Source organism: Grampus griseus, assembly GCF_964374135.1.
Source record: "Grampus griseus genome assembly, chromosome: 11".
Classification (NCBI taxonomy): Eukaryota; Metazoa; Chordata; class Mammalia; order Artiodactyla; family Delphinidae; genus Grampus; species Grampus griseus.
In genome coordinates, this window is record NC_139005.1 from 32101813 (window position 1) to 32127126 (window position 25314).

Sequence of the window (25314 nt, forward strand, 5' to 3'; positions counted from 1 at the left end):
AAAAGCTTGACTCACTATAATGCGGTTATTGTTACTATTTTTAAATGTGAAGGAAGAAGCCGGTGGTTTAACAAGATAGACGATCAAGAAAACTAATATCCTACTGCACTTCCCATGAAAATGTACTATGGGTCTAAGTTATAAAGAAACAGAGAAAAAAAGCAGGACATTAATAAAATAAGATAAATTAAAAGTTGGAAAAGCCCAAGTCCTGTGTGATTGACCCCATCTCAAGGTTAATTTCCTGACATTTCAAGTGAGAACTGTTGGCAATTGGATTTAAAAAAATCCCTTGTGGTTTTAAAGTGTATCTTGTAGAAAGTTTAAGTTTTATTCTTTTCCCTCCCTGGCCTAGTTAAAGAGCTCCCCACTTTTAATCTTAATTTCCTGCAGTGTAGGTGAACTAGAAGAATGCAAGAAGTATTTCTTATCAAAGGCTTATTAGAAATTTGGGCTCCTGCCCAGGAATCCACAAAAGACTTAGTTTACTCACCCAGCAGGTAAAGAATTCACTTAATGAAAGCAAGTAAAATATTCTATCAGGAATAATAAATACAAAACCTCTTAGCAGCTGAATTGGAGATTAATGCTGATGATTGATTTCACAACTATCTTAAAAGATTAACCATCCTGAGTAGTTTACACAGATGTCTTTAAAAGTTAAATTATTATGGTGAGCATAAGCTCATATTTAGGAAGTGCTGTATTTTCTTATTTTGGAGAAGGCATCTATCTTCATCTGGATCTCCCCAAAGCAAAGTCTGACACACAGGTATAGAAGAAGTTAGTGTTTTTGTTGTTATTGTTGTTTGTTTTAAATATGATCCCAGGGAGCAGATATGAGGAAAAAGCAGAATGAACAGGAGAGGGTTAGAACAATGCTTTATCTTGTTGGCAACCACTGTGGGCACTGGTACTCCATCCCTTGTGATCTTTAAGGAGCTTCATAAATGTGGTTGAGAATTACCCCACATAGAATGAAAGGGGAAGCGTTCATCCACTGCTATTCCCCATTGGTTAAGAGTGGCCCCAGGGGCATTACCTCCCCTCCCTGCAATGATTGCAGGACAAGGTTCACACTGCAGCATCAAGGATGACCCAAGACAGGGAGTGAGAAGTTAGCAGCAATAGCAGAGGAAAACTGCTAACTGGTAGTACTTATGGGAAGCTGGTTGAAGCCTACATAGAATTGTTTGGTTCCTGCACCAATGGCTAGAATAAAAAAGAACTTTGAATAGGTTCCAAGAAGTGTGAGAATACAGATTTTGAGTGATATATATTATTACTATTCCTAACCCATAGAATGTACTAATACTTGAATTAGTCTGGGATCTGGATAATATAAAGTTATTATATAATATCTTTTTTAGATATTTTTCACTTAAATAACTGTATTTAGATTTTTTTCCCTAAAAACTATATTAAATCCATAACAAAAGAATATTCAGCTGTCAGAAGATATTTTTTTCAGAAAATTCAGAATTTGAAGAAGAAAGTTTGGAAATCTGATACAAAAGTTTACTGAAGTGGAAAATAATAAAATGGAGCAAGCCTAATTTTCAAAAGTACTAAATATCTTTAAATACTTCCACAATTGTAACATCCAGGTTTTATTCTAAGCCTCTTTGGAGAAAATGAGATTAAAGAGCTGTTTTTCCTACAAATTTCTTAAATTTTCCTCGGAAGGGATATAACTATTATCTTTGTACAAAAGTGGTATTATTGTAGTTCATAAATGTATGGAAATTATAATTATTCTTTGTTATATGATTTAGCCCTTTTTCTGAGGCTTTTCTTTCCAGCTTCCCAATACTGTTATAAAGAGTAAATTTTCTTGGGACAAAATTATACACTTAGATCATCCTCTCAAATATATTAGTAATTTTATGTGAACTTAAACATTTTGATTTCTTATTTTATTTATAAGATCTATGGAGGAAAAAAACATGTTTGCTTGGTTCACTACTATATTCCTAGCATCTAGCACATAGCTGGTACAAAGTAGATACCCAGAAAATATTTGTTCAATGAATGAATGAGTGCCATACATCAAATGCAGTCCTATGTACACAGCATTCGAAATAATGAATACCTGTCCTCAAGGAGTTTATAACCTAGCAATAGTAGAGACCAGTAATGGGGTAATTCCATAATTGTTTAATAAGCACTAAGATAAGTTAACACTAGACATGGGGTGTTGTGGAGATTTTAGGAACATGTAAATAAAGAATTAAATTTATATAATGCCACAGTATTAAATAGAAATAAATATACTATATGTTGCTCTAGCATGTGAAAATGAATTTATGGTCTGCTGTCCATAAAGCAGGACCTGCTTCATTTATTTATTTTTTTCCACTAGTTCATCCAGGCTGCCTTTTGGTCTCCCTAGTGATTAATCAAAAGGAGTGCATTTGTTCTGCTGCATGACTACAGGTTCAACCCTTCACTCCAAACAATTTTCTCACAGATTAATATTGGTTCTTCACCACAATGGGCAACTTACTGCAGGGATCAAACACAGTGGTCCAAATTATCTATTTGGAAATTATTTCTAAGTGCATGGCCAGTGCCTAGTTCAGATGAAAAAAAATAATAATGCTACATTTTACATATATCCACTATTTATTTTAGAATTCTTTGAAAACATTGCAAGTTAAATCTAAAGGTATGCTTTAAATTAAGGAGAGACAGATTATTCAACCAAAATAATTTTGTATCAGATGCTTTCATTAGTAGAGGTTTAAAATACTGTAAAAGTGTCTGTAAAAAATCTCATATTCTAAAATAAGAAAGTCAGAGATTATTTGATACACTCAATAACTCTCTCTGTTCTCTAGTTACCAGGGCATAACTAAGGCACTGCTTAAATTTATTGTGAATTTCAATGGAGACTGTGTAATATAGATCCCTGCCAAAATCAGATGAATAAAGTAATTGGCCATTTAAGATATAGATGCAAAGAGTAAATTAAAGAAAATTTTGTTCTTTCCTTTTGTATTGCCAAAATGCCTCATGGAATTTTGGGTAAACTGTCAAAAAACTTTGTCACTTTAAGTCCTCATTTTAGTACTTAGTGTCTTTTAGAAATGGTCTAGTTAAAAATCTTCTCCTCTTTAAACGGGATAGAAAAGTTGTTATAATGAATGAATAAAATTTTAAAATGTGCTCTCAGTCAACAAGTATCCACGTAAAAATGTCTGAACCTCGGGGACGTCAGTTTTGATTGCTATAAAACAGGCTAAATACTACCATTATTGGTTTGTTGAGAAAATAATATACATGGATGATCCTACTTTAGTACCTGGCATTTCACTAGGATATAAATGTTCATTTTATTTCTCTTCAGTCAAACAGTGGAAGAGGCCTTACGTGTCACACAGTTCAAATTTCCACTAAAATATAGGCCGTCTTCCTCCTTCTCAGATGAATGTAGGCACTGCCTGGATGCTTCCAACACCAGGAAACTCATGCCTTCACAAGGAGGGTTCCATCCTCATAAAGTCTTTTCTCTGCCAACTGAGATCTGCCTTTGGAGCCGCTTGTAATATTCCACTTCCTCGGTTCTGAAGCCATCCTTCTGGTCAGAGGATAGAAAAGCCAAAGAGATTCCATCAAAACTATTAGGAAATATATTATTGGCATCAGAAAAAATGAGCCCTAGTATACAAAATAAAAATATCACAAAGGAAACCAATAAGCAAGTAGTAACTAGCCTTTGTTCTGAAATGTGCTCATTCTTCATATAAACCTCACTTTGTTACTAAGGGAATTTGAGCCATCCAGTTCCATTTTATAATGTTTTTTATGTGTTTATGTAAATAAACATTTCAGGATTATATAAATATTAGATATTATCTTCTAGTATGTTGGTTAATTGTGAAATTAAAATCCCATTGTTTTATAGACAGAGCATCTAAAATATAAAATTGCAGTATACTTATAAACAATCCTCTCCTTTTTATTTATAACTGAGATGTAATTATAGATTTTTAACCAATAAAACAGCCTTATTAGAAGAATGAATATTATAATTCATAGCTTTTACTTAAACTTTAAGAGACAAGGAAGGCTGTCATTGATATGCTAGTTGGTAAAAGTAATCATTTCTAATCACAACATGAATGAAATTTTTTAAACCTTATTTTAAAGATAACTTCTACAACTAATCAAGTTATTAGGTATAATATTTCTTTGATATCTGGCCTCTATATAAGTTCAAAGGAAATAATTTTATATACATACTTCTGAAATAAGCTGGCAGAAAGTAATTAAGCTAGCATGTTTTAGGCCTCATGACTATTTTTGTCTTAACAAATTTGCAATCATGTAAACACAAATAAAGCTGGAAATAAATTATATAAATTATTGTGGCAAATACTTCCAAACAGAAACCAGTTTTATAGTTTGAGAGCAAATCTTTGCACATTTTTTTGGCTTTTTCTCTTTTTTCATCTGTGTGTGACTATTTCAGGCAATGAGGTGAGCCTTTAATTTGCTTTTGACACTTCTAATCAGATATGCATTGTGTGCCTTGCCATTTTCTAAGACTGATAGAAATGTAAGTAACATTAAGTAACATTTGAGAATATGATGCTCAGCCAACATCAAGTGTCAGAACAACTTGAAAAGAATTTTTTGCAACTGAAGTGTCTGAATCATGAAAAAATATTACTCAACTTGTATGTTTGCAGATTCGGTACTGGGCTGTCCATGATAAAGAAGCAGCTGCACACAGAGTGCAAGTCACTAGCCAAGAATACTCTGCCAGGCTGGAGAACCTTCTGCCTGACACCCAGTACTTTATGGAAGTCAGGGCCTGCAATAGCGCAGGGTGTGGACCTCCCAGTGATATGATTGAGACCTTCACCAAGAAAGCACGTGAGTCTCAATATTTGCATTTTATACTTGTCAAAAACTCCCAATTGATTCAGTGATGATGCAGGTATATTTGAGAGAAAATTACTACCTAGCAGTCTGAGCACTTTTGGTTTTCAATTTTAACCTTTAAAATCACACAAGATTTAAAAAAACAAAAACAAACAAAAGCATTGATAGTTATTGTAGATGATGAAAAAATGTGGAGAATACCTTCACACATTTAATGTTCCATTACAGAACCTCCCTTTGTAAAGACTGCCCACAAAATTTTGTATCATTAGACAATTAATTTGTTATTGTTTTAAACTTGGTTTTATAGGAATGCATCAACAAGATGAGAAAATGAAAATTCTATAATTTTTCTATGCTTTGATTTAAAAACCTTCGTCACTGTACAATGCAAATACAAGTTAAATGTTGTAGCATTATGTTCACTCTCTTATTACTGTATGTTCTCATTGTTAATATAACAAGACCACCTGCCCTGCTCACATTTTTTGTCATACCCATCTCCCTGACTTCACTATGATAGCTCTTTTTTGAACCCAAGTTGAACAGATGGAGGAGGAGAACTTATATTCAGAATTCAGGGAAACTTCACAAGAATTTGAAGACAGGATTACCATTAGAGTTTGAAAATTTATGAAATTCACTTGGGGTAAAAGAAAGTTCTAATGAAATAATAGAACATGGTGGTAAGATCCAGGCTTTGGTATCAGACAGGGGTTTCAAATCTGTCTCTATCACTTACTCAATGTGTGACAGTAGACATATTACATCAAATCTTTAAACCTCAGCTTTTTAATTTGTAAAAAGAGCATTCATTCCTTTGTTCTTTTTTCAATTTATTCATTCATCAAAAATATGCTACATGCCCAGAACAGGTCTAAGTGTTGACAATACAGAAAGGATGAAGCAAGACCCAGATCCTCTTCTCACAGGCTTTAACAAACTAATGGAAAGAGAGGAAGAGAGAGAGAGGGAGAGAAATATGACAAATAAATAAGTATAACATCAGATGACACAACAATAAAGTGAATAAACAGATGATATGGGAGGAGGAGACGAAGATGGCAGAGTAGAGGACCTGAGCTCACCTCCCCCCATGAACACATTAAAAATACATCTAGACATGGAGCAATTCTCACTGAAAACAAACTGAAGATTGGCAGAAATACTCTTCTACGACCAAGGCTGTAAAGTAATATCCACATGGAGTCAAGTAGGAGGGGAGAAGAAGTAATCAGGTTGGGACTCATGACCCTAGTACAGGACATAAAAGAGGAGGGGGATATCACAGAGTCAGAGATCTCCTGGGGAGTGAGGGCTTTGAGCCACATATCAGACACTCCAACCCTGGAGTTCAACACCAGGAAGATGAGTCCCCATAGCAGATTAAACCACCAGTGGGACTTACAAGAGGGCTGTAGAAAACAAGACTCCACTCACGAAGAGTGTGCACACACAGTTGCTTACTCCTGGTAACAAGAGAGAGAAATCAGATTGAAAATCCTCTGATGGCTTTCCTTGGGCTTTCCCAGCATGTGTCCCAATCTGCACCAGTTGCCTTCTTTAGAAAAGTTCCCAGATAGGACAAAGGCTACATTGCCAAGGAGAGTGTGCAGTTATGGGGGAAGGAACTGGAAAAGAAACAGCACTGCATCTGAATGGGGCAAGGGCAGCCATTACTTGTGCTCACAGAGGCTCCGAATTGGGAGCTGTCTCAAGCTCTGACTGGCTTGCCAGGACTGTCTTATCACATGCTCTGGCCTGCACTGGGCACCCACTCTGGCCCCCTTGCTCTAGCACTGCTCCCCTCTGAGGCAATGATTCTGTTGCTGTGGGGAGGGAGAAGACACATTTAGAGGGAATGGAACCAGCTTAGACCTGAACCTCAGGGCTTCTGCTCCAGCACCTTGGGACTCAAAACTGCCCCCAGTAAGATGGTGATGGCCACTGAGCATAGGAGAAGCTCCAGTACACATCTGGCTCTGGATCTAGTCCTTCTGTCTCCAGCCCCACATTCCAGCAGAATGATAGTTACCAGCACACTGTAAGAGGAGATGTGACCCATGCTCGCTTCAGATCCAGTTCTCCCACCAAAGCCACTGGACACACAGAGATTGGTAGGGGCACTACAACACAAGAACACTCCTTCAAGAACTGAATAGTTAAATGTTTCACCTAATTTCAAAGAGACTGAGAAAGTTAAATATGAAGACAGAGAAATTAGTTTCAAACAAAAGAGAAAGAAAAGAACCTCTGTAAAAAAACAACTAATGAAGCAGAGATAAAGAGTTTAAAGCATTAGTAATAAGAATGCTAACTGAACTTGGGAAAAGAATAGATGAAGACAGTGAAGATCTTAACTAGGAATTAGAAAATGTTAAAAAGAACAAGTCACAACTGAAGAATGCAATAACTGAAATGAAAAACACTAGATGGAATTAGCAGCTGACTACATGATACAGAAGAACACATAAGCAATCTGGACGATAGAATAATGGAAATAATCCAATCAGAACAGCAAAAGAAAAACATATTTTAAAAAATTGAGAACAGTTTAAGGGACCTCTGTGACAATATCAAGCATACTAACATTTTTTTAAATTAATTAATTTATTTTTGTCTGTGTTGGGTCTTTGTTTCTGTGAGAGGGCTTTCTCTAGTTGCAGCAAGCGGGGGCCACTCTTCGTCTTGGTGCATGGGCCTCTCACTGTTGCGGCCTCTATTGTTGCAGAGCACAAGCTTCAGACGTGCAGGCTCAGTAGTTGTGGCTCACAGGCCTAGTTGCTCCGCGGCATGTGGGATCTTCCCAGACCAGGGCTCAAACCCGTGTCCCCTGCATTGGCAGGCAGATTCTTAACCACTGCGCCACCAGGGAAGCCCCCATACTAACATTTTTATTATGCGGGTCCCAGAAGAAGAGAGAAGGGGGTCAAAAGTGTATTTGATGAAATGATGGCTGAAAACTTCCCAAACCTGAAGAAGGAAACAGATATCCAGATACAGGAAGCACAGAGGATCCCAAACAAGATGAACCCAAAGAGACCCAAGACGTATCATAAAGAAATGGCAAAAGTTAAAGATAAGGAGAGAATTCTAAAGGTAGCAAGAGAAAAACAAAGAATCACTTACAAGGGAACCCCCATAAGGCTATTAGCTGATATTTCTACAGAAGCTTTGCGGGCCAGAAGGGAGTGGCATAATATATTTAAAGTGCTGAAAGGGAAAAACCTACAAACTAGGGTACTCTACTCAGCAAGGTTATCATTCAGAATTGAAGGAGAGATAGGAGAAGCAAAAACTAAAAGAGTTTATCAATACAAAGCCAACCTTGCAAAAAATTTTAGAGGGTCTTCTCTAAGTGGAAAAGAAAGGGTTACAACAAGTAGTAAGAGTTGATATGAAAGAAAAAACCCTACTAGTAAGAGCCAATATATAGTAAAGGCTGTGGATCACCACTTAAATAAGCAACTATGAAGATTAAAAAACAAAAATTGTAAAATCAACTATAACCACAATAGACTTTTAAAGGATAAACATGAAGAAGCAAAATAAGACATCAAAACAGAAAATGTGTGGAGGGGAGTTTAAAAAGTAGATCTTTTAGAATGTGTTTGAATTTAAATGATTATCAGTTTAAAACAAGTAGTTATAGTTGTAGGTCAACATATATGGACTCCATGGTAACTACAAGTCAAAACCCACAATTATAGATACACAAAAACTGGAGAGAAAGGAACACGAGCACACCAATAAAGAAAATCAAACCACAAGGGAAGAAACTAAAAGACAACTACAAAACAACCAGAAAACAAGTAACAGGATGGCAATACGTATATATCTATCAATAATCACTTCAAATGTCAATACACTAAATGCTCCAATTAAAAGACACAGAGTGGTTGATTAAATAGGGAAAAAGTCCCATCTATCTGTTACTTACAAGAGACTCACTTCAGAGCTAAAGACACACAGAGACTGAAAGTGAGGAGATGGAAAGAGATTCATGCAAATGGAAACTAAAAGAAAGCTGAGGTAGCAATACTCATAACAGATACAGTCTATAACAAAGATAGAGAAGTGCATAATATAATGAAATGGTAAAGGAAGTGATACAAGAAAAGGGTATAACATTTGTTATCATGTATGCACCTAAACATATAAATCAAATATTAACAGACATAAAGGGAGAAATTGACACTAATACAATAACAGTAGGGAACTTTAACATCCCACTTACATCAATGGGTAGATTATCCAGACAGATTATCAATAAAGAAACAGTGGCCTTCATCATCAAAAAAATCTACAAACAATAAATGCTGGAGAGGGTGTGGAGAAAAGGGAACCTTCTTGCACTGTTGGTGGGAATGTAAATTGATACAGCCACTATGGAGAAGAGTATGGAGGTTCCTTAAAAAACTAAAAATAGAGCTACCATATGACCCAGAAATCCCAGTACTGGGCATATACCCTGAGAAAACCATAATTCAAAAAGACACATGCACCCCAGTGTTCATTGCAGCACTATTTACAATAGCCAGAACATGGAAGCAACCTAAGTGTCCATCAACAGATGAATGGATAAAGAAAATGTGGCACATATATACAATGGAATATTACTCAGCCATAAAAAGAAACGGAATTGAGTTATTTGTAGTGAGGTGGATGGACCTAGAGCCTGTCATACAGAGTGAAGTAAGTCAGAAAGAGAAAAACAGGGCTTCCCTGGTGGCGCAGTGGTTGAGAATCCGCCTGCCGATGCAGGGGACACAGGTTCGTGACCTGGTCTGGGAAGATCCCACATGCCGCGGAGCGGCTGGGCCCGTGAGCCGTGGCTGCTGAGCCTGCATGTCCGGAGCCTGTGCTCCGCAGCAGGAGAGGCCACAGAAGTGAGAGGCCCGCATACCGCAAAAAAAAAAAAAAAAAGAAAGAGATAAACAAATACCGTATGCTAACACATATATATGGAATCCAAAAAAAAAAAAAAATGATTCTGAAGAACCTAGGGGAAGGACAGGAATAAGGACTCAGACATAGAGAATGGACTTGAGGACACAGGGAGGGGCAAGCATAAGCTGGGATGAAGTGCAAGAGTGGCATTGACATATATACACTACCAAATGTAAAATAGATAGCTAATGGGAAGCAGCTGCATAGCACAGGGAGATCAGCTCGGTGCTTTGTGACCACCTAGAGGGGTGGAGAAGGGAGGGTGGGAGGGAGACACAAGAGGGAGTGGATATGGGGATATATGTGTATATATATAGCTAATTCACTTTGTTATACAGCAAAAACTAATACAACATTGTAAAGCAATTATACTCCAATAACAATGTTAAAAAAAAAAGATTAAAAAAAAAAGAAACAGTGGCCTTAAATGACACATTAGACCAGTTGCACTTAAGAGATATCTATAGAACATTCCACCCAAAAACAGCAGAGTACACATTTCTTTCAAATTCAAATGGCATGCTTCCCAGAGTAGATCACACGCTAGGCCAAAAAACAAATCTCAAAAAACTTAAGAGGATAAAAATTATATCAATCATCTTTTATAGTGAAAATGGTATGAAACTAGAAAACAATTACAGGAAGAAAAATGGGAAAAACATAAACCTAAGGATCTAAAAAGCATACTACTGAAAAACCAATGGGTCAATGAAGGAAATCAAAGAGAAAATCAGAAAATACCTAGAGACAAATGAAAATAAAAACACAGCTTTTCAAAATCTATGGGACACAGCAAAAGTAGTTCTAAGAGGGAAGTTCGTAGCCATACAGGCCTACCTGAAGAAAGGAGAACTATCTGAATAAACAACTTAAACTACCATCTAAAGGAATTAGAAAAAGAAGAGGAAACAGAGCCTAAAATCAACAGAAAGAAGGAAATAATAAAGATAAGAGAGGAAATAAATAAAATTCAGACCAAAACAAATCAATAGAGAAGATTTAATGCAATTTGTATCAAAATACCCATGACATTTTCACACAACTAGAAGAAATAATTCTAAAATTTTATGGAACCACAAATACCCTGAGTGGCCAAAATAATTTTGAGAATGAAGAACCAGAGCTGGAGGTATCATGCTTGCTGACTTCAGACTATACTACAAAGCTACAGTAATCAAAACAGTATGGTAGTGGCACAATACAGACACATAGGTCAATAGAACAGAATAGAGAGCCCAGAAATAAACTCATGTTCTTATAGTCAATTAATATATGATAAAGGAAACAAAAGTATACAAAGAGGAGGAGCTTCCCTGGTGGCACAGTGGTTGAGAGTCCGCCTGCTGATGCAGGGGACACAGGTTCGTGCCCCAGTCTGGGAAGATCCCACATGCCACAGCGTGGCTTGTCCCGTGAGCCATGGCTGCTGATCCTGCGCGTCCGGAGCCTGTGCTCCGCAACGGGAGAGGCCACAACAGTGAGAGGTCCACGTACCACAAAAAAAAAAAAAAAGAGTATACAAAGGGGAAAAGACAGTCTCTTCAATAAGTGGTACTGGGAAAACTGGATAGATACATGCAAAAGAATGAAATTAGAAGATTTTCTTAATACCATATGCAAAAATAAGCTCAAAATGGATTAAAGAACTAAATGTAAGACCAGAAACCATAAAATTCCTATAAGAAAAGATAGGCTGAATACTATTTGACATTTTTTGGGGTCTGTTTCCTTAGGCAAAGGAAACAAAAGCAAAAATAAACAAATGGAACCAAATTAAACCTAAAAGTTTTTGCTCAGCAAAGGAAATCATTGAAAAAATGAAAAGATAACCTACTGAGTGGGAGAAAATATGTGCATATTATATGACAGATAAGCAACTAATATCAAAAATATGTAAACAGCTCATTTAACTCAATATCAAAACAACAAACAACCCATTAAAAAAATGGGCAGAAGATCTGAATAGGCATTTTTCCAAAAAGACATACAGATGGCCAATAGGCACATGAAAAGATGCTCAACATCACTAATCACTGACCAAGTCAAATCAAAACCACAATGAGTTATCACCTCACAGTTGTCAGAATGGCTGTCATCAAAAATACTGCAAATATCAAATGTTGGCAAGGATGTGAAGAAAAGGGAACCCTAGTATATCATTGGTTGGAATGTAAATTGATGCAGCCACTATGGTAAGTGATATGAAGGTCCTCAAAAAACTTAAATCCAGCAATTCCACTCCTAGATATATATCTGAAGAAAATAAAAACACTAATTTGAAAAGATGCATGCACTCCAGCCTTCATAGCATTATTTATAACAGCCAAGATATGGAAGCAACCTAAATGTCCATCAATAGATGAAGGGACAAAGTAGTTGTGGTATATATATATACAATGGAGTATTAATCAGCCATTAAAGAAGGAATGAAATTTTGCCATTTGCAACAATGTGGATGGACCTGGAAGGTATTGTGCTTAGTGAAGTAAGTCAGACAAAGTCAAATACTTAATGCTAGCACTTATATGTGGAATAAAATATAAAACAGATGAACGAACATAACAATATAGAAGCAGACTCACAGATACAGGGAACAAACCAGTGGTTGCCAGTGCAGAGAGGGAAAGGGGGTGGAGTAAAATAGGGGTAGGATTAAGAGGTACAGACTGCTATATATAAAATAAATGAACTGCAAGGCTATATTGTACAGCATAGGGAATATAGCCAATATTTTGTAACTTCTAAAGTGGTAGAATCAATAAAAATATTGAATCACTGTTGTACACCTGAAAGTAATATAATATAGTAAATCAACTACACTTCAATTAGAATTAAGTAATAAATAAAATACAATAAATAAACAGATAATACAATTTAAAACTGCCTGGGTGGGAGCCAAATTCGAATCTGATGGTTGGGAATATCCTCTTAGAGAAGATGCCATTTGACCTAGGATATGAGTAATAAGAAGGAAGTCTTTGCAGAGGAGATTCTATCAGGCAGATAAAATAACTAGCACAAAGCCTTTATATGAAAAGAGTGCGGTATGCTTTACTTGTAGAAAGGCCAATAGTTCCAGAGCATAGGCTCTGAGTTGAGGAGGAAGAAGTGTGCTGGAGTCATAATAAGAAGGGTCTTATAGATCATAGTAAGGAGTTTAAATTCTTTCTAAGTGTGATAAGAAATCATTGGAAGATAGTAAGGCAGAGAGTGATATCTAATTTATGGTTTTTTTAAATTATTCTGGGTAGACAATGGATATTGGTGGAATAAAAGTGAAAGCAGAATAGCAAATTAGGAGACCTTTTTTAGTATTTGAGGAAGAAACGTTGGTAGCCAGCATTAGGTGATAATGGAGATAGAAAGAAGTGGAAAATTTTCAGCAGGCAGAGTTGAAAATTTGCAGCTAATTTGGATGTTGGCAATAAATGGAATGGAAGACTGAATCGATTTTGGCTTGAGAAATTGGGGGTTTGGTTGTACCATTTAGTAAATATGGTAAAGTCTCACAGAAAGACAGATTTGGGGGTACATAGTAAATGTTCTGTCTTGATTATATTGCATCTGAGAAACCTTTTAGACATTTAGGAGGAGATAGGAAGTTGCACATACATGTCTAGAGGTCGAGAGAGAGACGAGCTTGAGATAAAATTGTGTGTACTCAAAACCATGGGCCCAGGTGAGAGGTTTAAAGAAGATTCATATATAGAGGAGAGAAGTGTGCTCAGAATCAAGTCCTAAGTCATTCCACCATTTGGAAACTGGGCAGAGGACATGGAGCTAGCAAAGGATGATTAATGAGAAGGAAGAACCTGAGAGATAGGAGGAAAGATTATAAGAGATTATGAAATTTAAGAAAAGATATTCAAGAAAGAATTGGAAGGTCAACTCTGTGAAATACTGCAAAGATGCTAAGTTTTAAAAGAATAAAAAAGTGACATTAGATTTGGCCAAGTGGAGATGATTGAAGACCTTGAAAACAGAAGTTTCAAAAGACTGGTGGAGGGGCTTCCCTGGTGGCGCAGTGGTTGAGAGTCAGCCTGCCGATGCAGGGGACGCGGGTTCGTGCCCCGGTCCGGGAGGATCCCACATGCTGCGGAGCGGCTGGGCCCGTGAGCCATGGCCGCTGAGCCTGCGCGTCCGGAGCCTGTGCTCCTCAACGGGAGAGGCCACAACAGTGAGAGGCCCACGTATTGCAAAAAAAAGAAAAAGAAAAAGAAAAAGACTGGTGGAGAGAGACATCCAAATGAAGGTTGATGAGAAGAGAATAAGAGATCATTTTATTACCTACCTCCCAGGGTCCCAGTGCATTCAATGAACCCATGGATGTAAAGTGCATACCATAGTGCCAGGCAAACAGTACAAAATCAGAATTAGCCATTGTTGTTGTCACGTCATTATCAGTATTATTATTCCCAATGTGATACAGCTTGCAGAATTGAAATTGGATATGGTGACTATCAGTTGCATGTTATTACTTTCACAGCTCCAAGCCAGCCTCCAAGGATCATCAGTTCCGTAAGGTCTGGTTCACGCTACATAATCACCTGGGATCATGTGGTTGCACTGTCAAATGAATCCACAGTGACAGGATATAAGGTATATAAAAGATTACTAGATTATTTCCCACACAAGCTTCATTCTTACAAAGAGTGACTGATGTTTGTTTTTTTTTTTTTTTTTTTTTGCCAAAACCCATCCAGCTCTCTTTTATTCTAGCTGTGAAGCAGAATCAGATGACATGATAAATTTTGAAATGAGAAAAGATTTTCAGTGAATTCTAGAAAAATACTATGTCAAATGAGCAAGATAGAATAACTGCTTTAAAGAATAGAGTTGTTAGAATAATTGGTGTTTAAAAAAGAGAGAAAGAAAGAATCCATTTTTGTTTGACAATGATTAAGATAGTGTCACCAAGCACACAGTGAATTCTTTGATGTATGAGGTACCCTCTGTAAATGAACAAAAATGGAAAAAAAGGTTATTTCTATATATTCTCTATATCACACTATCACATTTTTCAGTCAACACTAACTTTTAGAAACAGTGTGAAAAAATTTTAATTACTAGGCAATTTTTAGACTAATTTAATATATTGAAAGAGCCCTCATTTTTTTACCTTTTTCATAAAAAGACACATTCTCTCTATTTTGGTAATTTCAAAAAATAAAATTTAGATGCTTAAGATGCATCCTCTTGGATCACCCTAAAAATAGATGAAATCAATTTCTGTGAATTAAAAATAACATGAATTTTCCAGCTAGTATTACACACAGTTCCCTAAGATTTTTTTTTAATTAATAAAAGTATAAGCGTTTTTATTCTGGTTTTAATGTTAGGGCATTGACTCCTTATTGCCAATTTATTAAACATAAATATTTTGAAACTTTTAAAGGTACTCTATAGACCTGATGGCCAGCATGATGGCAAGCTGTATTCAACTCATAAACACTCCATAGAAGTCCCAATCCCCAGGGATGGAGAATATGTTGTAGAGGTTCGTGCACACAGTGATGGAGGAGATGGAGTGGTGTCTCAAGTCAAAATTTCAGGTAAGCCAATCATTTAAGGCACGTTTTAATTAAGTACTCGTAAGTTCTAGGCCCATATGACTTCTCAAGGGTAAATGTGGGACTGATATTCACACTAATATCAGTATCATTTGTAAGGAGATTTGAAATGGTAAGAATGCCCTGAAACTTGAAACTTCTCCCTTTATGAGTCACAAAGTACATTTGCAACCTATCAGATACCTATTGGTTATTATCTGGACAGCAAAGCACAATTAAAATACCATAATGCATTAAAATGGTACATAATACTAGATCATTAGATAATAATATCCAAAATTCTCTTATATCAAAAGGAAATTCACTGGACAATTATCAGTATTCTTCTCACCCCCTTTTCTTTATCTTACACATATTAATATAATAAGATAGAAAGACAATAGATGATAGTTCCTTCCTTTACCAGTATGTCTATTTGTCTCAGTATAGCTATTCCTTTTCTGCAGACTCTAATTATTTCTCACAGCATTGGTTAATTTGAAATAAATATTTAAGGCAGTTATTTCTTCCTGTAGAACTCTACTAATTTTAAAAATTTTGATATTTTCACTCACGCTGTATGCATGGTATAGTTTAATTATACTGAATTAAAATTGAGGTCATTTTGAGAATTTTATGAGACTATGAAGTGCTAGAATATGCTAAAGCAAAGATGGCAATAATTGATTTAGAAGAAAATTTGGTGATTTATAGCTAAATAGATGAATATGTTACATATGAACCTAAAATAAAAACCCTTTGAAACAATTCCAGTGTTTTTTGTCCAATCATGGTTATGCAAAGAAACTGTTGAATTAACATTAGGAAATGTCAGATGTTAGGTGAATAGTACTATTCTAGACTTTTTAAAAATATGTTTGGATTTATTTGCAAATTATTTAAATTATTTGCAGTGAGAAAGCATGTAAATACAAATGGAAATTTTAGGTTTTCTTATAAATTCAAATTATTTACATTGAAAATACTTTTAGTTTAGACAGTATTATTATGTCTTTTTAGAAAATTGCGAAAATATGAAAGGAAAAGAAAATAGTCATATTCCAAACACTAACTGCTTAACTAATGTTCAGTGGAATTTACTTTTAGTTACCCTATATACATATATAGTTTCATGTGATTTAATATATTGTGTCATATCCAAATTTTATCAGTTATGTTCTATGAACATCCCCCATGTCATTGAAAACTTTATGCATTTTATTTAAAATTATACATAATATTCTCTCAAACAAATGTACGAAAGTTATCTACCCATTTCAGTTTTTCCTATCATAAATAACACTATTTTGAGTGCATTTTTATAAATATTTCTGCAGGTTAAATTTAAATAATCTTTCTGCAGGTTAAATTTAAACAATAAGTTAAAGAGTTTTACTTCTATATTTCAAAATTTATTTTAAAATATTTATCAACTTATATTCCTATTATCATTGTGTATGAGTACTAATGTTGCACCATTCCAACATTAGTCTCTTTCTTTTAAGTCATTACTATTTTAATAGGAGAAAATGGCATCTTTTTATCTTTGAAACTTTTTCTAAATTTTGAACTTTGATAACACACAGCTTCCATAGTTTCACACTTAGCAGGGCTGTTTCACAAAAGGAAATGAGAGGCAAATGTGGACATTATTTTGAGGGTGGTAAAATGCAAACGAACTAAGTAAAGTACTTTTGAACACTGACCTTCCCTGTCTAAAAGCCAGCAGTGGAACACTGTTGCTCTCTTCATTTTTACCCTTGATTCATTCCTAATGCAAAGCAGAACGTAGTTTCTGGAATTTAGACTATAGAAGTTCTTAGCAGGGACAGATGCTGTAGCAGTGACAGTAGCATTAGTACATTAGTGGTGTGCTGGTAAATGTTAAACAATTGACTCTCCTGGGTAGGAGGAAGCCCTGGTTTATAGTGTTTGCCAATTTTTGTGATGCAAATATTTCATCATGTCCGATTTCAAGCTTCCCACATGATGTCACTAAATGTGGAGTTGGAAAGAAGTGGTTAGGAGCACACTGTGATAGGATTGTCACCATACAGACGCAACAGGCATAACCTCAAGAGCACTGAAGACAATTAAAATGTAGTAAATAATTACGAAGTGAAGAGACTGAATATTTACTACCTTTGTTTTAAACTTTTTCATTTAACTAATAAGTTTACATAATTTCAATTTTAATAACAGTGTTTTCAACAACTAACTTAAACTTCCTTAAAATGTGATGGTTGCCTTTTGGAAGGTAGTATGGACCAGCTGCAGCACACCAAGTTTATAGTCTGATTGCCCAGTGTAAACAGCCCATGTGCAGAAGACACAGAGTATGGTTTTTTAGAAACCTCAAACATAGTTTCCTCTTTTTTTGCTAAATAATGGAAAATATTCTTATTAATGCAGAATTTCTATTATTTATCTCAATCTGACCATAACTGTACAAAAAAAAAAAACTGTAGAATTAACATTAGGAAATGTCAGATGTTTGGTGAATAGCACCATTCTAGAATTTTCTCATTTAAGTTTGGATTTATTTTCAAATTTTTTAAATTATTTGTAGTGAGAAAAGCATTTAAATACAAATGAAAATTTTAAGCTTTCTCATAAGTTTAAAAGATTCCCAGTACTTTCATTTGTTTCAGTTTTCATGCCTAAAATATGTAGCCATGAATATAATACACTGCTACATTTTCATATTTATAACATTATGCTGTCCATTCATTGATTCATTCATTCAACAAATATACATTAAATGCCTAAAATATGTGAGGCATAGTTTACATACTTAAAATGTACTACCATTTGTACATTTCCACATGCCTTCAAGTCCACATCACAATCATTCCTCGCTGGCTCTATGACAATTCTAAAAATTTTTTAGGCTGCCAGTTTTGACTTCCTATAGTCCATTCCCTATGCAGCAGCCAGACTGATCCTTTCAAACATGTCAAATCATATAACTTTCCTCTTAGAAAGATATCCTATAAAATGAAATCTAAATTCCTCACCACCTACCTTTATAATCTGGCCCTGCCAAACTCTCTCCCCTCAGTTAATTGATTTCACCCTTGGTCCATTGACCTCTTTTTGCTTCTTGAACATACCAACATTGTTCGTATTACCTTTAATCACCTGTACTTTTTCTTGCTGCTGCCTGGGATTCTCTGGATCTTGGCACAGCAGGTCATTCTTGTCATTTTTGTTTCTGCTCAGATGTCACCTTCTCAATGAAGAATTATTATACAGCCATCAATGTAAGATAGCCCTCTACTCCAATGTTTTGTCATATCATGTCACTTTTAAAATTTATTCATAATATTTATAGCTATTTAGAATTATCTTATTAATTTATACTGTTTATTGTCTATCTTTATCTTTACTTGAATGTAAGCTCTGAGGAGGCAAGTTCTTGCCTGCCTTGTTCAACCCTTGAATCCCCAGCACTCAGAGGACATATCTGGCACATAACAGGGTTTTAACAAATAATTCTTGAATAAATTCATGATTTCTGTATAGAGTAAGAATAATTTGGCAACTTAAACTATAATTTAGATGTCTAGAATGTTGATAATGCTTTCCCATTGGGTACGTGATTTACATTATGACATACTCATCCACAAGTTTGATTCTTACAAAGATTAAGACTTAGAGATATTCTAGAAAATTTATTAGACATGGTAATCTGTAACTCCACTTATCTCTGACCTTAACACTGTCAGCTGCTGTCTTAATAAATTGTTCCCTATCAGATGTTTATAGCTCACAGTGAGGCAAACATAATACTGTAAATGTTTCGTCACAAACATACTATGTCTAATACATTCTATATTGTCTTTTAAGAATCTTTTGTTTTATAGATCATTGTGAGTTAAATTAAGAATCTGGTGAAGATAGCTACAATATTTTAAATATAAATTTTAATAAATTAATTTAGTTTATGACATATTCACTTACAAATGTTAGAACATAGATTAACAAGGACCTTTGGTCATAAATAAATGTCCACAGAGAAGCGTGTATTTCATTACTAATGTGTGAATGTGCATACTTTGAGCTTTTATTTTCCTTTTAGTTTTAAACACACTATAGCTATCTTAGTCAAATGAAGACTTTCAAGGACATTTTAGAGTCTGGACTTCTTCCTGAGGGCAAAAAGTAGTCATTTGAAATCTCTAAGGTGGGAGTAATATGATAAGATATTTGCACTTGAAAAATAACTTTCGTGATTATGGAAAATATATATAGTAGGGGAGTAAGATATAAGGAGATGAATTACAAGGTTATTGCCATAGAAGGATTAAGATGATGATGGTCTGGACTGGAAAAAGGGTAGTGGTAAAGTCTAGGGTAGGTTCTAAAAGAACAAGACATCTTTTCCACTTGATTTAAAGGTACTATATATTTATTTTGTTGACTTCATGTCTTTGAATGAATCTGTAATTTATCCTGATGTCACCATAGATGATGTAATCTAAACATTTAACCTACTATTTTTGGTAACTCCAAGCTATTAAGTTAAACTATATATATAAAACCAAAGCCACTGACTTCAATACTGATGAAAAACACATTTTTTTTCACTTTGTCCTTTCTTCCCAGTAGCAGAAGACAAAGGGCTAGTAACCCAGTCTTTAGGTGGAACCTTTAGATGTTTGATTCCATTACTCACATGCTCCTGTCTCCATTACCCATGTAAGTAGTGTAGTATAAAAGGAACAAGAGGATAGTTGGAATGTTTAGATTTAATTCATGCTTTATGAAATTAAAATTCATAAAGAATTAATGTCAGCAATTTTGCAAAATATCCTTGGTAAGCATTTTCAAAAATCAAAAATAGTTTGAGCATCTAATTTTGTACAATAGCCTGTATATAGAAGGAGAGGGTAATATGCATGGTGGTCTTAGGTTTACTTTATCCTGCCTTCTTTAATGACAGGATGCTATATAATTAAGTGATCCCCAAATCTGTAACTTTGTAAATGTCCTGTATCATTCGGAAAAATAGATGTCAATAAATAAATTAACTACTAACCTAAAATTTTGGAATGGTATATTATATGACAATAATGTTACAGTTGCTTGCCATTCTTGTAGGTCCATCATCATAACTTTAAAGTCTTGTATTTGTAATTATGACACAATCAGATATTATCATTCATGAAATGCTATCACCCTAACTATTTTGAAATTACCAAATATTTTGCTTTACTTTGCTACATGTTGTGTGGGATTCAAGAGTTTAAGAGGGTGAATTCAACCTATGTATTTCTAGGCTGACAAGTAGCTTACATTTAAAATTACCTCTAGGGCTTCCCTGGTGGCGCAGTGGTTGAGAGTCTGCCTGCCAATGCAGGGGACACGGGTTCATGCCCTGGTCTGGGAGGATCCCACATGCCGTGGAGCGGCTGGGCCCGTGAGCCATGGCCGTTGGGCCTGTGCCTACGGAGCCTGTGCTCCGCGGCAGGAGGGGCCACAGCAGTGAGAGGCCCACGTACCGCAAAAAAAAAATAAATAAATAAAAAAAAATAAAAGAAAATTACCTCTAAAATATAAATTCCTTTTATTACCATTCAGTCCTGACTACACACTTAAAATCTTTCCAACTGTATAGCACTCCTAGTTTTACAAAAAACATGAAAAAGGACGAGAAGTTATCTGAACAAACTAATATTTTTTCGCATTTCTAAATTTGACTTAGAACAGTGACTGCCTTGATTATTGTTAATGTAGCTCTATGAATGACTCAGGGTTGTTTCAGCAGTTGATGGATAGGGCTAGGAACTCCCAGCAAAGGGAATTCTCAGAGGTTTACTTACCCTTCAGAAGCTTTAAGCAGTAGTTCTAGAAGCAGATTTTGCCACTTTGTCAGGCCATGGATGGCATCTCTGCATCTAAATTAACTCAGGTTCTCCTGAATCTTCCCCAATGGTTTTTTTAGCTACTAGTAAATTCACACAACAGTCCCAACATAATTTGTTTACTTAGATTCAGACATAATTTGATAGGAAAATTAATCAGTGGAATACATTATAAAAATAGAAGGGAAAATTAAAAATAATACTCCAAGATTTACTTACTACCAAAATAATTTTGTTTTATAAAATTTGGTCTTAGTCTCTAAAGCTATACTTCAGTGTTACAATGTGCAAATAGTATTTTCCTCTGATAAATAAACCTTACACTTAAAATAGTCCATATTTGTATAATACTTTTGCTCTCCAGGAAATTGATTCATTCATTAAACATCTACTGAACACCTACAATATGTCAGGCATTCTGCTAGGTTACTGGTTACAATAATTGGCAAGCCCTTCCGAAGCTTACATGCAGCAACATGGGTAGACCTAGAAATTATCATACTAAGTGAACTAAGTCAGACAGAGAAAGACAGACATCATATGATATCACTTATATGTGGAATCTAAAATATGATACAAATGAACTTATTTACAAAACAGAAAAAGACTCACAGACATAGAAAACAAACTTATGGTTACCAAAGGGGAAAGGGGGTGGGGGAGGGATAAATTAGGAGTTTCGGATTAACAGATACACAGTACTCTATATAAAATAGATAAACAACAAGTAACTACTGTATAGCACAGGGAACTAGGTTCAGTCTCTTGTAATAAACTATAATGGAAAAAAATATAAAACTATATATATATAAAACTGAATTACTTTGCCGTACACCAGCAGCTAACACAACATTGTAAATCAATTTAAAAAAATAAGAAAACTAGTAGATATCAGGAAAATAAAGAACTAACACCAAATAATAAAGTTTATTTATATTTAGCTTTATTAAGGATTATAAGTAAAATATAAGTGGCTAATATAGAGAATAAAAGAGGTAAAACTGATTTAAATGAGATGATCAGTTCAAGTCTCCTTTAAGTAGGAAATGTTTGGGCTGAAGCCTAAAGAAAAGGAACTAGCCAGACCCCTCAAGTGGGGCTAAGAGTGCCAGGTACCGGGAAGGAGCCTGACATGTTCAAGGAGACCAGTGTGACCATTACATAGTGGTGTGGGATGAGTTGGAGAGATGAGAGGGGCAAAGCCATGAACGGTCTTGATTCCATCTCAGACTCATCTCATACCCTTCTCCTCTCATTTTAACTCTCTCCCTCATCCCGTCCTTAAAGGCTTTTGTCAGAAGTTTGTACCTTATTCTATGTTCAATGGGAAAACATCGAGGAGCCTTTAGGAGATGAGTGATGCAATCTGATTTAAGATCATTTTTGCTATACTGCAGAAAATAAACTGGAGTGGAACAAAAGGGGAATTGGTGGGGCTGGTGAGTAAAGAGAAAGTATGAAGCCCAATCAGCACAAGCAGATTCTTCTTCAGAAAGAATCGATATATAGGATAGTTTACTTTTTTCTTGCTCTGCAAAGCAAAGCAAATTACAAGATCTTTTTGAGGATAAATGACTAAAGAAGATATTACATACTATTCAGAGGGTAAAAATGTACATTTTAGAATGTTTCTTGTAAAAATTTTCAGGTGGAATATAAAAGTTAGAGATAAAAATATTATAAAAGTATTCATAGGCTTGCTGGAGGAAAATGTCTAGACCATCTTGTTCAACTCCTTCCCAAGGGCTGGAATTCTCTGCAGGACATTGATGACTTATGCTCTCTCAACATCAGCTTAAACACTGTTGGTGATGAGGAGGGAATTCACCCATTTTACAAGCAGCCCTTAGACTGTCAATAGCTTTAATCAACAGATTACAGATCTCTGATCAATTCTATAATGATTGAACTAGTTTCCAATAAAATCAAGATCGACCCACATATACTATAAAATTCTTTCCTCTCTCTCTTCTGTCAGTGAAAGATGGTGCAGCTTTCAGGAAAAATGAAACCTCTCTGGATAATTTAATTTAGAGTCTTAAAAAAGAAAACCTTTTACAAGAACTGTGAAAATGAATGTCTGCTGGCTTTAAGAAAAGCAAAGTAGTTGAAAGGAACCCCCACTGGTGTTCCATCTGCTTGCAGTCCCAAAGTAGGGGATCCACAGATGAATCCCAAAGGCAGTGGCACCACCTTCCTTTGATATCAGCTGAGGCCCACAGTCCTGCCCACCACAGCCAGAGCAGCAGTGGCTTCTGCTTTTCTATGACCTCCCAGTTCACCCCCTTAGTGCCTCTCAGTGTCAAGAGAATCTAGGAAATATTGTTTTCACATTTTTACCTCAGAGATAGTCAGGAGGTCATAGGGAACAAGAGGAATGGTGCTGAAATTCCAAGAAAAATATGTCCTTCTCCAAAAATAAGTAGGTTTACATCAAAACTAATAAGAAGAACCAAGCTAAATATGGATTTTTAGGGAAAGTTAAATTAAATAAAAGAGAGAAAATAAATATGTTTTAACTTCTAAACTGACTTCATGATACAGAAATTCATATTATTAGAAGCACCATTAAAATTATAGGATAAGAGAAGCTGAAGATATTAAAGCTATATCATGAAAATATCTGAAAGGGAGATTTGCCCAAGATATGGAAAATAATGATTAATATCACCTGATCACTAGGACTCACAGATAACAATGTGGCTACTATATTTAGTCACTCCCCATATTTCCTTTTTCAGTATTATGATAACATCATAATGGATATTATTGTATACAGACCTTTTTTCTGAATTTCCAAGTTTTTCTTAGAAAAGATTCCTAGAAGTGGAAATACAGGATTAAAGGGCAGGACTTCTCAAAGACTTGGCAAATACTTGACAATTGCCAAATTGCTATCCAAATAGCAAGGCCCACATTTTATCATTAAACAAGTCTTGTTTTAACTAGCATTTTGCTATTCAAAATTTTTTCATTAATTAAGCAAAGATATTATCTCATAATTTTTATTATTTAATTACTATTGCAATGAATATATTATATTTAATAGCTACTTAGTTTCAGTTCTATGAAGTTCTGTTTATATTCTTTTTTTGTTTACTATTAATTACTTTCTTTAAATTGTTATGACCAATTTATAAAGCAAGATTTTTAATATTTTCATGCCATATTTGTAGCAAATATTTTTCAATCTTGTATTTAAATGTTATTGACACTAGATTGATATGTTTTATTTTTATTTTTTATTTTTTTTGCGGTACGTGGGCCTCTCACTGTTGTGGCCTCTCCCGTTGTAGAGAACAGGCTCCGGACACGCAGGCTCAGTGGCCATGGCTCACAGGCCCAGCTGCTCCGCGGCATGTGAGATCTTCCCGGACCGGGGCACGAACCCGTGTCCCTTGCATCGGCAGGTGGACTCTCAACCACTGCGCCACCAGGGAAGCCCGATATGTTTAATTTTTAAGCAAAATAATGAACAGTTATAAAAATTCTCAAATATTTATTGCACATAAACAAGAAGTAATAGAATAATAGATACAATGTAAATTTATTTATATTAAGTTCAAAAAGAATATAATAAAGCAACCTTTAAAGAGGTACATATATGACCTGTAAAACTTCCCCCAAAAGAGAATGATTAACACAAAATTCAGCACAGTGTTGTGAGGGGCAATCAGGAAGAAGCTTATAGGATGGTAACAATGTTATCAATATTTGTTTGCCTGCTGATAAGTATACAGATGTTTTCTGTTGTTTTTAAATAGTATTTTAAAAAATACTAATTTACATAATTTATTTCAAAGTTGTAAGACTAAAAAGGGGGTTGACAACATTGAAGAGTGGAGAAAGACTATTGAATTTGGTATTTTATAGGTCTGTATTAGTTGGCTAGGCCTGCCATAACAAAGTATCACAGACTTGTTTAAACAACAGAAATGTATTTTCTTTCAATTCTGAAGACTAGAAGTCTGAGGTGAAGGTGTTGGCAGGTTTGGCTTCTTTGGAGGCCTCTCTTTTTGGCTTGTAGATGGCCATTTTCTCCCTCTGTCCTCACATGG

General features: G+C 35.2%; 1 protein-coding gene across 3 annotated transcripts in view; it reads left to right on the forward strand.

Moving 5' to 3' along the window:
- The window catches only part of CNTN1 (contactin 1), a gene marked incomplete at both ends in the record, with an annotated part of 164881 nt that overhangs the window by 105070 nt on the left and 34497 nt on the right, over window positions 1-25314 (forward strand). For all 3 annotated transcript variants that reach the window (XM_082666225.1, XM_082666224.1, XM_082666226.1), the window contains 3 exons: window positions 4695-4881; window positions 14327-14439; window positions 15236-15392. In XM_082666225.1, the coding sequence (XP_082522351.1) occupies window positions 4695-4881; window positions 14327-14439; window positions 15236-15392 (457 nt within the window). The remainder of the gene's footprint in view (window positions 1-4694; window positions 4882-14326; window positions 14440-15235; window positions 15393-25314) is intronic.